General features: G+C 41.5%; 1 protein-coding gene across 7 annotated transcripts in view; it reads left to right on the top strand.

Annotated features, from left to right (window-relative positions):
* EIPR1 (EARP complex and GARP complex interacting protein 1) overlaps positions 1–15,086 on the top strand; it is a 242,379-nt gene extending 227,293 nt beyond the window's left edge. For 3 of the 7 annotated variants that reach the window (XM_077153073.1, XM_077153075.1, XM_077153074.1), the window contains 4 exons: positions 5,762–5,898; positions 8,723–8,890; positions 10,507–10,674; positions 14,035–15,081. In XM_077153073.1, coding sequence (XP_077009188.1) covers positions 5,762–5,898; positions 8,723–8,890; positions 10,507–10,674; positions 14,035–14,209 — 648 coding nt within the window. In that variant the 3' untranslated portion in view covers positions 14,210–15,081. Of the gene's footprint in view, positions 1–5,761; positions 5,899–8,722; positions 8,891–10,506; positions 10,675–14,034 lie in introns of all 7 variants that reach the window. The other 4 variants (XM_077153076.1, XM_077153071.1, XM_077153072.1 and 1 more) reach the window with 4 other exon arrangements.
* Positions 15,087–15,917: the final 831 nt, after the last annotated feature.

Here is a 15,917-nt window from a genome sequence, read left to right as displayed (position 1 = left end):
GTATTATATATATCATATCTGATTTTCCTTCTTTCTACACTCTTCTCCATACCTCTCTGTTCTGTCTTTTTGTATCTGACTCTAGTGCTCCCTTTAGTATTTCTTGCAGAGCTGGTCTCTTGGTCACAAATTCTCTCAGTGACTTTTTGTCTGAGAATGTTTTAATTTCTCCCTCATTTATGAAGGACAATTTTGCTGGCTATAAGAGTCTTGGTTGGCAGTTTTTCTCTTTTAGTAATTTAAATATATCATCCCACTGTCTTCTAGCTTCCATGGTTTCTCCTGAGAAATCTACACATAGTCTTATTGGGTCTCCCTTGTATGTGATGGATTGTTTTTCTCTTGCTACTTTCAAGATCCTCTCTTTCTCTTTGACCTCTGACATTCTAACTAGTAAGTGTCTTGGAGAACGCCTATTTGGGTCTAATCTCTTTGGGGTGCACTGCACTTCTTAGATCTGTAATTTTAGGTCTTTCATAAGAGTTGGGAAATTTTCAGTGATAATTTCTTCCATTAGTTTTTCTCCTCCTTTTCCCTTCTCTTCTCCTTCTGGGATACCTACAAACACATATATTTGTGCGGTTCATATTGTCCTTGAGTTCCCTGATACCCTGTTCAAATTTTTCCATTCTTTTCCCGATAGTTTCTGTTTCTTTTTGGAATTCAGATGTTCCATCCTCCAAATCACTAATTCTATCTTCTGTCTCTTTAAATCTATCATTGTAGGTATCCATTGTTTTTTCCATCTTTTCTACTTTATCCTTCACTTCCATAAGTTCTGTGATTTGTTTTTTCAGTTTTTCTATTTCTTCTTTTTGTTCAGCCCATGTCTTCTTTATGTCCTCCCTCAATTTATCGATTTCATTTTTGAAGAGGTTTTCCATTTCTGTTCGTATATTCAGCATTAGTTGTCTCAGCTCCTGTATCTCATTTGAACTATTGGTTTGTTCCTTTGACTGTGCCATATTCTCAGTCTTCTGAGCGTGGACCGTTATCTTCTGCTGCTGGCGTCTGGGCATTTAGTCAGATTTCCCTGGGTGTCGGACCCAACAAGGTTGTAAGATTTTTCTGTGAAATCTCTGGGTTCTGTTTTTCTTATCCTGCCCAGTAGGTGGCGCTCGTGGCACACGTTTGTCTCACGTGTTTGAAAGGGATCCCTTTGGTCACCGTTCTCCACAGCCTGGGGATTTCCGATCCAATTCTCTCAGTGGTCCGGGGGGCCGCGCGTGGTGGGGGCATCAGCCGCCGTGGCTTGAGAGGACCCTGTGGCTCCTTTATAAATGCCCCTATTGGTGTTTGGTTGGACCCATCCCTGCCACTGTTGGAAATTCCCTCCTCTCCCTGGAGGGGTGTTGGTCGCCGGCCGCCGCGGCCCGGGGAACTCGCCACCGGACCAGGAAGCCGCCCGCGGGGGAGGGGCACCGGTTGCCGGCCACCGCTGCTTGGGTAGCCCTCTGATCCGAGACTCGTAGCCGGTCCAGGAAGCCACCCGCAAAAGAGGGGCGCCGGCCACCGTGGCTTGGGAAACTTGCCTCTCCGAGACTCTCAGCCGGCCCAGGAAGGAGGGAGGGAGGTGCTCCGGCCGCCAGCTGCTGCAGCTTGGGGAATCGCGCACTGCTCGGGGATCTCACCGCAGCCGAGTCTCGCAGTCAGACTAGCCAGTCCAGACTGGGGTACGCTGTGTGTCCATTCCCTGCCGTGGCCCCGGGAGCTGTTCTGCACTGTTTCTGTTCACCTAGTAGTTGCTCTGGAGGAGGAACTGGAAGAACAAGGCAGCATGGGAAGCAGGCATCGGTGTCAGAGAGACTCATGTCTCCTCTGCAACTTGGGCAGATAACTTCTCTGAAGTTCAGTTCCTTCATCAAAGCTACGACTACCATCCCCATCTTCAGCCCATCGCGGCTGCCTCGCGAACTGCCCGACGTTCCTCTTCCTGCATTCTCGAATTCCACCACGGTGTATTTTTATAAAACAGAAAGTTTGGTGCTTTTTTTTTTTTTCAACTTCAGCCTCCATATTTACTGCCTCTGAAGTTTGGATGCCTCTTGTTGAGAAGAGAAAAGGCAGTCTTTAGCCTATGTAATTGTAATCCTATAGTGCTTTTACACTTAGATTAGATTGTGACCTCTTTATATTTCATTGACAATTCCACATCCTTTCTGTTCTGTGCTGCAGCAGTCACCTCAACTCAGGCTTCTTCCAGTATTGTTTCATTTGATTTTTAATTTTGATTTTAATTTTCTTAAACCTTAACAAACATTCTTGACATATGAACATTCTATACATGGTATGCAATCAGTGGCTCACAATATCATCACATAGTTGTGTATGCATAACCATGATCATTTTTTTGAACATTTGTATCTCTCCAACAAAATAAAAAAACTCATATATACCTTACCCCTTACCCCTCCCTCTCTTTGACCACTAGTATTTCAGTCTACTCAGTTTATTTTAACGTTTGTTCCCCCATTATTTGTTTATTTTTTATCTGTATTTTTTACTCATCATCCATACCATAGATAAAAGGAGTATGAAACACAAGGTTTTCACAATCACACAGTCACATTGTAAAAGCAATATCACTATACGATCATCTTCAAGGAACATGGCTACTGGAACACAGCACTTCAGTTTCAGGTACTTCCTCTAGCCACTCTAATCTAAACTAAAAAGAGGATATCTATATAATGCATAAAAATAATCTCCAAGATAACCTCTCAACTTTGTTTGAAATCTCTCAGCCACTGACACTTTGTTTTGTTTCATTTCTGTCTTCCCCCTTTTGGTCGAGAAGGTTTTCTCAATCCCTTGATGCTGAGTCCCAGCTCATCCCAGAATTTCTGTCCCACATTGCCAGGAAGGTTTATACCCCTGGGAGTCATGTCCCATGTAGAGGGGGAGGGCAGTGGGTTTGCTTACCATGTCGGCTTAGAGAGAAAGAGAAGCCACATCTAAGTAACAAAAGAGGTTCTCTGGGGGTGACTCTTAGGCCTGATTTTGAATAGGCTTAGCCTATCCTTTGCAGGGATAAGTTTCATAGGGGTGAATCCCAAGATTGAGGGCTCAGCCTATTGATTTGGTTGTTCCCACTGCTTGTGACAGTATCAGGAATTCTCTAAATGGGGAAGTTGAATATTTCCCCTTTTCTAGCTTTGCGAATACTTCTTTATTCACCATTCATATCACTTTGGAATTTATCTAGGCATCACACTAACCTGGACAATCCAACAAAATCTCATGCCCTGGACGGGCCACGGTGGCTCAGCAGGCAAGAATGCTTGCCTGCCATGCCGGAGGACCCAGGTTCGATTCCCGGTGCCTGCCCATGGAAAAAAAGAAAAAAGAAGAAGAAAAAAGAAATCTCATGCCCTATTCAAGGTTCCATGTACGGTATTCAATTAAACTGACCATACAAGTTAAATTAGAAAATGCACTGGTCAAAATATAAATTTTGTACCAAATAAACATTTCTCCCTTTATTCTCACACAGAAGTTAAAGTTTTAAAATATGGATGACCATCTATTTTCAACACCCTGCAATACTGACATTCCTTTGTTCTTCTTCAGTTTTATTTGATTTTATAAAGGCTTTCTAGTTAAAACCCCCCCTGAGCATCACACCCCCAACATACATACACACATGCACACACCTTAGTCATAATATTTTCCTGGGCTGAATTGCACTTGCACCAGTCATGAGCAGTTCCCTTTTTACCTTCTATGCTCAAGACGGGTGGGTTTGGTTGTAAATGTTATCCACCTAAACTGGTTTTTGCCTGGTTACAGGAGGCTCACCCTGTCTCAGGATGCAGCAAACAGCATTATGAGCTCCAAAAATTCTGAGTTGTCCTGTGCCATTTCCTCTGCCCTCTTTGGAATAATGTGGGTGCTTTTCAAAGCTGTAAGGTCTGTACAGCCTAGGCTACACTCCTGAACAATGGGAATCACTTTTTTCCTTGCTAGCATAGCTGGGAACAAAGCCCCATCTGGGACAGGGGTAGTTCTCACATGGGGGGTGCAGGATGGGAATAGCAGTCTTTGTAAAGCCATACATGAGGTTTTCAAAGCTCCCCCCCTCCCACCCAGTGATTCTGAGACACCCTTCCTCTAGGGTTATGTCTTCCTCTGCCTTCTTTTCCTCTTACCCCCAGCTGCTAACATCAGTTCATAATCCTTACTGGATCGTATACAGGTCACTTTGAGAATTGTGGAGCCTCTCCCTTAAAAAAGAAAACAAAACAACTAAAGACAGAGGCATAACCATTGTGCAAATAATATCAGTGGTTCATTCTCCTGAAGCAGTCATCAACCAACCCAAGTTCCTGATCAATTATACCCTGCCCTGTTAGTGCTGAATCAGCGGACTCAGGATTCTTTAGGTTGGCTGAGCACATTGATGGAGATGGAGTGTCTCCTACTCTCTATAGGCAGGAACACTGAGCACCTAGTTACCTTTCTAGGTGTACCTTTCTCTATCCTCTTTTGGCCCTCTAGCACTTTGTCTTCTGTGTGTAATAGGACCTCCCAAGTGGCTTCTTAGTTTCCCAGCTGACATGTCTGTCTCCCTCACTAGCCTGCTGGCTTCATGGGGACATGTAACCATCCTTTGCTCATCCTTGAACCTCTGGATCCTAACCCTGGCCCTGCTCTGCAAGAGGCACAATGAATGAATAAACCATTACGTCCCTAGGACCCTGAATAATCACTAGTGATCCCTAACTGCCATTCTAGCTGCTCGTTTTGTCTTCCCTTCCCCAGTCCCTGGCGGGACTCTTTAATCAGAGCTATGATACTTATGGAACTGCAACGACCAGCCAACTTGGCTGGCTCTGTGGCGCCTTCAGGTCCCTCTGAAAAACTTAAAATGCATTAAATGATTGTGGAACTGTTTCTGCTGGGGGGAATTTCACAACCTCCTTAGAGATGATTGGAGTCAGAATGTGAGGGGGAATTTGGCAGGTAGGTGCTTTAGAGAGTACTACAGGCTCAGCCTAAACTCTCTCTCTGCCTTTGGAAGTCTCTAATGAACAGAGTGTCAAGCCAAAAAAATGGAAATAAAGAGGGAAGCAAATATGCTCTGCCTTTGGGTATAAAATCCCAGACTGACTGATGGGTGGGGTGAGTGGGGGAAACAAGATTAGAAGTGGGAGCTCTTGTCCCAGCCTCACAACCAGGAGCTCCTCTCTTTTTTCAGGTAGACATAGATTTTGATACCCCAAGAGACAGTTCCCCGTGGGTCAAGGCAAAGTCTTCGTCAGTTAGTTCTCTGGTCTAGTGAGATTTAATTAACCTCCATGTTATTAATCCTCAAAATATAGAGAGGGAAGGTGATGTGTATTTACAACAATATTTGATTAAGTAAAATCTGTTTTTCCTTTTGTAATTTCAGAATTGGTCATGTGTACTTTATACTTGGTTTTGTCTTTGGAAAAAAAACATGTTTGAGTTATTTTTTTTCAAGTTTGAGCAGATTATCTCTAATCATATACTTGTAAGCAAGACCTGTTTAATAGAGAATATATTAATATGCTTTCTGTTTTTTGCTGCGTTTGGTTTTATAGGTTTTTCCAAATAAAGTTCAAACACTCTGGCCTTTCAAGGGAAAAAAAATCAAAGATAGAGCTTCTTAATTCTTGTAATTAATTTCAGTAATCTCCTGTGAGTTCAGGATGTCCTCTTGAATTTTCTGAAAAGAGTTTAAATATCCAAATTGTTTTTCTTTTCTTCTTTCTTGAAAAAAAAATTGCCAAATTCCAAGCTGGCCAGTTCAGCATCTTTGGAAGGGAAAGGACAGCTGAAGTTTACCTCAGGACGGTGGAGCCCCCATCACAACTGCACCCAGGTGGCCACAGCAAATGACACCACCCTCCGAGGTTGGGACACTCGGACCATGAGGTCAGTGATGCTGGAGCTCTCCTTTGAATAAGGAATGTGAACCTCTTCTGGAATCTTCTCTCTTTCTTGTCCTTTTCCTCCCTCATTGAACAAAACCATGACTAGGATGGAGATGATAAGTCAGATGCATTTGGGGGCACATGGTTTGTTTATCTTCATCTCATTTTTGCAGGGCATCATAAATCTTGTTTTGTTTCTTCACCCTAAATGAAGCTAGCCTATCCATTGCTGTGGAACCGTCATACCTCAGTTGATTGTTTAATGTTCCATGTTGAAATCCCATAAGTGGTGGCAGCTTATAAGGAAAATTAAGACCAGTGCTTATGTAATACTTCATAAGTGAGATGGTGACCATGGACCATTATTAGTCTCCATGATTAATGACTAAAAGTTGACAATTGCTGTCCCCTTGGGTAAGTCTCTCTTATTTGGTTGTCTTTGATGCTTGCTGTTCCTTCAAGATACATACCTATTGGGTAATCATATTTTGTCATTTAAGTAATTATATGCAACAACCAGCAGTTCTAATGGAACAAATAAGAGCAATTTTTCTGTTCCGGTTGTGATTTTGATAAGCAAAGGAGTGATGGTGTGCATATCTGTTGTCATGGCAACAGAAGCCTGTGCAAGCTTTTTTAAGATACTGTTTATCCCCTCAGCACACCATAATTTATCACTAAGCTGAAAAGACGGATGTCTTGTAATAACTTGCGTTGCCTTTAAGGGTGGGGGTGCAACTTAAAATTTAGTTTCATGTCTCCTCTGAAAATTCAGGGGCTAACAAATAATCAATCGCCTTTTCCTCAGCTTGTGCATATCTGTACAAAGGGTTTATTCGGTTTCATAATCAGAAGCTGAAAGCCATAGACTCATATCATGGTGCATATCCTGACTGAAATCCATTTCTTCGTGTCCTGCACTTATCTTTACCCCTGTTTTCATTGTTCTTGAAAAGGACTTGGAGAATTTCAGGATCTAAAGACAACAAACTCAAAGACTAACACTACTGACAAAACAAAAGATAACAAATATCTTTAGCTTGGGATTGGTGGTATCTCGCAGTTAACTCATTTTGCCTTGTGTTGTCTCTTTGTGATGTTTAATTGACTTCTGCTGGGAAGCTGGACCACAGAAATGAGTCTCAGAGCTCCTTCTTGTTGACTATTATTTTTCCTTATGCATATAGCTTCAGTTTTTATTTAGCCAAGATGCTTTTAATGTTTATTCTAGAAATTATTTAACTTTTATATTAAAATAACTGTCACTAGAACAGGCAGTAAAACCTTTAGTAAATACTTAATGTACACATAACTCTCCATTCAGTTCCCTAAGACTTGGCCAAAGTTTTAATTTTGTACATTTGTCTTTTTTCAGTGAGAAGGTTTTAAGGTTTAGGGTATCCTATTTTAGGGGAAAATATTAGGATATTGGAAAGATACAAGATATAAAAACTGGTTAAAGATTTAAAAGTGGTTTAGGGTTAGAAAATCCAATGTTGGAGGAAAAAAAAACAGATGAAAGGAATTGAGTTTATCTACCTTGGAGAACTAGAGAGATATAAGGTCACTGAATAAGTGTCTTCAAATATGTTAAAGATAATTACAAGGAACGAAAATGCTCAGTTGTTCACGTCCCCACTGAAGCTATAAAGAGTGAAGAAATTAAACTATTGCAAGAGAGATTTAAATTACACCCAAGGGAGGAAAATGGAAATGGCAATGTGACACATAGGCATAGGAAACAGATAAGAAAGAGCATAGCTGATAGACCAAACAAAGAATTGACCGTTACTCCATTCGGACCCAGCAGGTCATGTGGGCTTCTTTTTTTTTTTAAACCACCCTCCAACCTCACTGGATGACCTGTCCCTCTCTTGGATTCATAAGATCAGATGGAATCAGCATAATAGGTGGAATATCTTGATTCTAGGCTACAAGACGCAGATCAGAGTAGTGAAAACCTGTTCTTAAGTGGTGTGTATGTGTGTGTGTGCATGGCACTGTAAATAACTTTGTGACTGAACTCAACTTCCTTCTGCCTGCGTTTCTTCATTTTTAGATTGAGTGAATTGCACTGGACTCTCTCGGAGGTACCTTCTAATGTTGACATTCTTAAATGTTGTGAACAGATAAAGAGCAAATCTAGCAATAACGAACACTGTCTCCTTCATTTTTATTTTTATAACATTTCCAAATTTTTCTTCCTTATGTATGTATATGTATGTGTATGTATGTGTTTGTATATCTTGCAAAACTAATAACAATGGTTTACCTTCTTCCCACTGTCCTTTTCTCTTTCCTTTTCTTTTCTCATGACATCCTTCTCAAGATATGTCAGGCGTCTTATCCATAACTTTATCTCAGCTTCTCCGTGGCAATCATAGTCCCTCTGGCACACTCTTATTCTCAAGATACCAAATAACACTTTTGACAGCTGGAAAACCAATATCAGTTCCACAGCTTCCCAGAGGATCACAGATAAATTCCTGAAAAATATATGTATAGCATGCATTACAGTCATTGTCATCACTCAAATGAAGGCCGCCAGGCTCAGCTGGCATCAACAACCACTTTTGGGGCCCAGTGCCCAGCCTCCTTGAGCCAAGGGAAAGGAACTTTGACAGGAGCCAGGCAATCCCTGTAAGCCTGGAGCGCCACAAGCTGGGATTTCCCCAAGCTCAGCTGCCTGTAGTGGAACCATGAGTACTGCCAAGGCCGGGGGCTGAGAGAGAGTCCTAGGAAACTAATGCATATCTGCTGAGTTCAGTGGCTTTTCATAATCCATTTAATATTTTTATATGCTGGCCTTTTTTTTCCTCCATCAGCCAGATATACTGCATTGAGAATGCCCATGGACAGCTGGTGCGGGACCTCGACTTTAATCCCAATAAACAGTACTACTTGGCTAGCTGTGGAGATGACTGCAGGGTGAAGTTTTGGGACACTAGAAATGTCACCGAACCTGTGAAGACACTCGAGGAGCATTCCCACTGGTAGAGCAACTTATTTGCATGCTGATTTAGGGAAGGGGGGATTATGTAATTTATTTTGCTAATTACTTTACCATTTGGAAAAGCACAAACTAGCTTAGTTTATGCTGCTGTGAATCAATCAATCAACCCAGTTTTATTTTTCCTAAAGAAGCACTAATTCCAAATCTGAGTGTTTGTGATTTATAAACTTAGGCAAAAGAAGAAAAACATTAGAGTCTCTTTTCTGTTGAGACAGTGCTGGCTCAAATATGCAAAAATAAATGAATAAATGTGCACAGATGTTCGGCTGAGCATTATTTGTGATAGAGGGAAACTGGAAACCACCCAAATGCCCATCAATAGGGGATTGGTTAAGTAAATTAGGTGACATCCATTCAGTGGAGATTATGCAGCTGTCAAAAAGAATGGAGAGTATCTATATGTGTATGGATATGGAAAGATGCCCAAGATTATTCATTTTTTTCCAAATTATTATTTGAATGTTTTCCATGTGCTGGGGAATTTTTGCTCAGTAAGTGAAAAAAATCAAATTGTAGAATGGTATGTATAGTATGATCCCATTTTTTATTCAGAGTGTGGGGAGTATGTGTATACATGCACCATACATATGTGTGCAGAGAAAAAGTCTGAAAGGGAAAGAGCCAAGCTATCATCAGTAATCCTCTCTCAGGCAAGGAGGAGCACAGTCCAGGAGACTTTCACTTTCTATAGTCTATATCTCTGGAGAATTTGAATTAGTTAGCAAAAACTATATTGCGTCTATAATTAAAAATAAATTAATGAATAAAAAATACCCTAGAACACTAGTGTGCAGTTTTAATAAATTTAATAAATTGCTATAATTTACTGCAGTCCATGTAGAAATGCTTAACTGTCCTCCCTAGCTGCTCTAAGGGAGTACCCCTCCACCAGCTATATTTTCACACACCCTCCTCTTGCACCCTTGTGGGCTCTGAAAGCCTATAAGCTGCTTCTGCATTGATCTGAAGACAAAAGCTGACCTATAGGTGCAGGTAAGAACGTTGAATCATAATGATCAAAGCTCAAGGAACAATTCCTAGAGCCTGGGCAACCTGTCATTGTTCTTTTGTCTTAGGACCTGTGGCATCTGGTTACTGGGAAGCTGCCATAATTTTGTTTACTATAACAGGTTATCTCGAGTTCATATTTTGCTTTTCGGGAGGAGATTTTGTTTTTACAATTTTAGAAAGCCTGTCTGGAATATTGAGTAATAAGCCTTCTTTTCCCTCTAAGGGTTTATATTGACATTTAGTATTTCTTGTCTGTTGGAATGTAAGATAGGGTTTTAGAGAAACATATGAAAAACATACCCCTCTGTTGGTAACCATATAAAGTCAGACCATATAATGTGGGATCACTCATATGGCAATACCTAATCTTCGTCCCAGTTTAGCCTGGTCCTCAGAACCAACTTGACAATGCATTTTTTTTTTTTTTTTTGCTTGGGCAGGAACCAGGAATCGAACCCGGGTCCTTGGGCTTGGCAGGCAAGCATTCTTACTTGCTGAGCCACCGTGGCCTGCCCTGGCAATGCATTTTTAACATTATTTCTACCAAGTGGTTCACCTAAAGCGCTGCTCATTTGCATCCCGCAGGGTGTGGAACGTCCGCTACAACCATTCTCACGATCAGCTGATCCTCACGGGCAGCAGCGACAGCAGAGTTATCCTTTCAAATATGGTGTCAATTTCCTCTGAGCCCTTTGGCCATCTGGTAGATGATGATGACCTCAGCGATCAGGAGGAGCACCATCAAGAGGAGAAGTAAGAAAAAAAAATCAGCTTTAAGACTTTGCTGGGATTCTTCTTGAAAATTTTCTCTTCTCACTGATATTCTCTTGATCGCAGTGATTTATCTAAGAAGCATCCCATAGTGTAGTTAAGATCAACATTCCCTTTTCTCACTGCAGCTATGGGGGACTAGAGTTCTAGAGGTAGGTGACACAGTAGTCTGATTGTCAGCATCCCAGGACACATTGAAGCTGGGCTGGGCTAGGTAATGCCAGATGGCGTGGGGAAAGACTATATACATATATATATATTCATATTCATATATGAATCCTGTGTATTACATTTTGAAGAGTAATCCATGTGCAATAGATATTATTATTATTAGCATCCCCATTGTAGAAGATTTAAACCCATAAAATTCACAGTTGTTAAGTGGTTTGCTCAAAGATACTCAGCCAGTAAATGACAGGATTGGGACTTGAGCCCCATCCTCTCACTCCCCAATCCTACTCCGTTCTCCTATACCACTTTGCCTCTAGACACTAAGCAAAGTGTGATATAAGCCACAGTACATGTTTTAGCAGAACACCATCTTGGTTATTTATTTTTCAAAAAAACCATTGTTTTAGTCAAGGTTCTCTAAGGAAACAGAGCATATCCAACAGGAGATATCTGTAAATATGAGATTTCATAAAAGTGTCTCATGCAGCTGTGGGAATGCATGAGTCCAAATTCCACAGGGCAAGCCATGAGCTGACAGCTCCGATGACGGTCTTAATGAATCCCGCAGGAGAGGCTGGCTGGCTAAAGCAGAGAGAGAGATTTTCTTCTGACTTCTCCTTTAGAGCCTTCAACTGATTAGATTAAATGTCACTAATTGCAGAAGACATTCCCCTTGGTTGACTGCAGATGTAATGAGCCATGGATGGAATCAACATGCTGAAGATTTAATAAGCCAGCCTTCCATTTTACTAACCAGCCATGAAATGTCCTTGCAGTAATGGTTAGGCCAGTGCTTGCTTAACCAGATAAGTGGGCACCATCACCTGGCCAAGCTGACGTATGAACCTAACCATAGTAACCATTTTCCTAGGCAGTCTGCTATGTGATCCTAATAGCTTCCATGACAGGGAGAGAACTCAAGGGCAGGACCCCCTGAGACATGTGGGGATTTGGGAACTTGTGCAGGTCCCACTGCTAGTTAGGGGTGGAGCAGCGGTGCACTTTCTGCTCTCAAGGCCTTTGCCCAGGGCTGCTGGCTCTGACCCGAGTGCGACCGACTGCTACTAATTGTAAGACTTGTTCGCTTCTTTGCACAGTGAGGAAAAAAGCAGGTAAAATCCTCTTTCTTTTGTCAACAATAGTAAATATTGAAAGGAAACACTTTTTTGCGTGGAGATTTGTTTTCATCTGTGCCAATTACTTCCCATATTGTGAGTGAGCATGTTTTCAGATCTTAACACAGAGAATTCAAACTCCCATGATTCCAGGGAAAGGAGTTTCTGGCATAAAAAGTAATTGAATTGAACAGTTTGAGCCCTAAAATGCAATATGGCTTTATCATACTGTTTTGAAGATTCTTTATATCATTCTGTTGCCTGGATCGTTCTTCCTCTGCCTATCTGAGCTCACCTAGAGCTACTTTGGGAGGAAATATCTCTGTATTTGAAAATTTTTCCACAATAGTAGTTTACAATTTATTTTTCCTTTGTTGTTTTTCTATCCAAATACTTAGAAACATGGGTCAACCAAAGAATAATATTTAAACAGTTGCAGTGGTTTCAGTCTAGCAGTCTACCATATATTACAATTTGGATTTTGTGTTCTGTGAAGTCATCTTGTCACATAGCCAAAGCAGGTGTTTTTCAGTTCCTCTGGATGTGAAGTCCCTAGTAGAGGAGAAACCTGACCATTTCCTTAATGGGAACCTGTGTGAATCACTGGTGTAGTGTCCTCCCTGCAGATGGTCTCAGAGAAGCTGTGTCAGCAAGGAAGGGAGCATTTGCTGGCTGCTCGTGTGCCTAGGCAAAAAAGCACCAAGGCTCTTTTGTTCCTTTGCAATCCTGATATTCATTCTCTTCTTCCATTGTTTGTCCACCTATCCTATTACATTCAGAAAAAGAAAATACACCCTGTATCAGTTGACTTGCTGCTAAGTCCATTATTGAGAAGACTGGATTTTGGTGCTGCTTTATTAGGGGATTATCAGAACACAAAGCTCAAGTCTAGTAACGGAAGTTTATTAAGGGAGTGCATTGTCTTGTTGGGGGAAAAACAGTATTTTCCTGCAAGAAAATTCAAGAGTACTTGTAATATAGTATATATAAATTGAGTAGAATTTTTTTGTCAAATGGAAAGAAAGTGCAAAAGAAGCCTGTGTCAGGTTTTAAAAAGTGGCTCTCCTGCACCAGGGGCAGAGTTTGGATGTCAGCCTTCAGAATAGAAAGCCCAGTAATTTCTTATTGGGACAGGCAGGAACGGTCCCTATTCTTTACTTTCTAATACTGGTGTGTTGAGAAAAATCTGTAGTTATTATGTGATGTGCATAATAAAGGAGAGAGAAGTAAGCTGGATCATCTGGTAAGATTCCCAAGAGAAGGTAAAATGTCACACAAATTTAAAGGGAGATTAAGTTGGAAAACATCCTAAATGGAGCTATTACAAAAGCCCAGCCTGGAAACCAGTGAGCAGGCTCTGTGTTCTCATTCTCCTTACTCCAGCTGAGCAGTTTCTCTCCGGGTCTGTGAAGCTGCTTATGACAGCAGTGGCCTTTGGAGTCGTCAGACCCAGGCCCAGCTCTGTACTGACACTCCCTGTCCTGAGCAGGACTGCACATGCCTGGGCCTCAGCCTCCTTGCCTGCACAGTAAGGGGTTGAACTCGCTGATCTCTAGGTTCCTTTCTGCTCAGTAGTATTGGGATTTTTAAATCATTCTTTTACCCAGATTCAGTGAACATCTTACTATCTTGAAACAAAGAAGACCCAGATCATAAATCTGACAGGATATTATACCCTAGCCCCCACTGTTCTAATGACCAGAGAAATCAAATAGCATTCATTTCCATAAACCCCTTAAGAAATTCTGATTCTTCAAACCTGTGTCAGAGTTTATGAGCTTCTGCATGGCTGCTCTTACTGGGCCTCCATACAGGTCATTGTAATTATTCCCATCATGCAGATGAGAAAACCAAGGGTCAGGGACTTGAACCTGTTTCTTCCATCTGGACATCTTGTGTCCTTCCCGCCAGTTCCCATGGCCCTACCTAGTTGGGATTCATGGGTGACTGCACTTTGATCGAGAAGCCCAGCTCTGAAGACGAGACTTCTGTGCTCTCAGACAGTAGGGACACACTGACTGCCTCGCTTATGGTCTGTGTCTCTGTTAAATTCTAGGAACAAAGAGCCCCTCCAGGACAGCGTCATCGCGACCTACGAAGAACATGAAGATAGCGTGTATGCCGTGGACTGGTCCTCAGCGGACCCATGGCTCTTTGCCTCCTTAAGTTATGATGGAAGACTTGTTATTAACAGGGTTCCCAGAGCCCTGAAATATCACATATTGCTATAATTTGTTTGGCCAGCATTCCTGATTTATCCTCTTGGCAGACTCAAAAATTTGCAGCTATTTGGAGGTAATTAGTTTTCCAAATAGATCCTTCTCTGGGAGAACCAATTTTGCCTTCTTTTAATGCAAGCATATATAAATAATAATAAAGTTTCTGCCAACTCTCCAAACTGAGAACCTAAAACAAAGTTTGCCTTCATCGAAGATGGAAAGATAACACTTTGCAAACCATGATGGGAATATCATTTTCTCCCCCTCTCCCATTATTACACAAATTAGTGTCTAGCCAATCACTGCTAGGTTTTTTTTTTTCTGTTTAAGAATGTTGGGCGTTTTACCTTTGTTTTTTTTACATCTCTGTTTCCATAACATTATCTTTCTCTTGAGATTAAAAAAAAAAGAAATAAAATAAATAAGGTCATGTCGCATGGACTCCTGGCGCATTCTTTCAACAAGCCCTTTGCTCCTCATTTGGCCCCATCACAGGATCTTTGCTCATGTTCTCTGTCCCAGCCCAAAAATATGAAGGGCGGACGGAATGTAGAATTCCCTGAGGAAGCTTTATGGGTAGGCACTTAAATTGGCACAAGAACTTGTGTCCTGAAGCCTGACCCCCAAATTCCAGGCTCTCAGGGCTCTGTGGGAACTGAGCCATAAAAGTCTCAGGACCCCCGAAATGTGTTAGTGATGAGCATTGCACTTTCATGCTTAGCCTGTGGGCTTTCTCTAATCTCTTTGTATACCCATCGGTATAGTGCTGATGGCATTGTAAATGGGGTTCTTTATCATTATCATTCCAAGAAGTAATGATTATGTGCCTGATTTTTTTTGTCTATTGGGTATTATCGAGCATTCTCTTAAACTCATTGAGTTTCAGATAATCTGCCACCATACCATTATTCCTTGAAAATCATAAGATGCCAATCCTGCAGCCTTCCTATCTGTGGGTCTGTGTGGGACTGTGCTTTGCAGGCCTATTGCCCTGGCCCCAGGCCTGGAGAAGCCCAGGTCAGTGGAGAGAACCCTGGGCTCTGATCCTGGATGGCCGGCAGCTGACCAGGGCATCTTGAAGATGCTGTTTCTCTCCACTCTGATTCCCTCAGTTTCCTCGTCTGTAATGAGAGAGATGGACTGAAGGAGCTCACAGTCTCCAGTCAGTACTGAGATTTAATTATTCTACAATTCCCTTCAATCTAAAAAAAAAAAAAAAGAACTCTTCTTTTATAAAACATATAAAGATGAAACATTCCTGATGAAGTCCTGTTTTCCCTGGAGTGTTTGTTTGTGTGTTGTCTTCTAAGAAACTATTGGGTACACAATGCCACGTCTTGGATTTTGTTTCTTTTTTCTTTTTTTTTAGTGGTGGCGTGGGGGCAATGTGGAAAGGGGGAAGCTAATAGGTTGTTTCTTATGCCCATCAGCCTTTCTGTTTTTCAACTTTAATGAAAGTCCTCCCTTCAGTTTGCTATTACTTGAGAGAAAATATTTAGTTTTGTTTAACAAATATTTAATGAGTGCCTACCATGTGCCAAGTATTGTTTTAGATATTGCAGATGCAGCAGTGAATAATGCTTTACATGAAGTCTTATTCTTGGCGAAACATTCCATCAATCAGTCAATCAAGTGAATGATATTACAGATAAAATAGCGGCACATGCTACAGAGGTATTGAGTAGAGGATGGATAGGAACTGCTGGTGGTGTGAGTGGGA

The sequence above is a fragment of the Tamandua tetradactyla genome, chromosome 3 (assembly GCF_023851605.1).
Source record: "Tamandua tetradactyla isolate mTamTet1 chromosome 3, mTamTet1.pri, whole genome shotgun sequence".
NCBI classification, from domain to species: Eukaryota; Metazoa; Chordata; class Mammalia; order Pilosa; family Myrmecophagidae; genus Tamandua; species Tamandua tetradactyla.
This window is presented reverse-complemented; position numbering and strand designations above follow the sequence as displayed.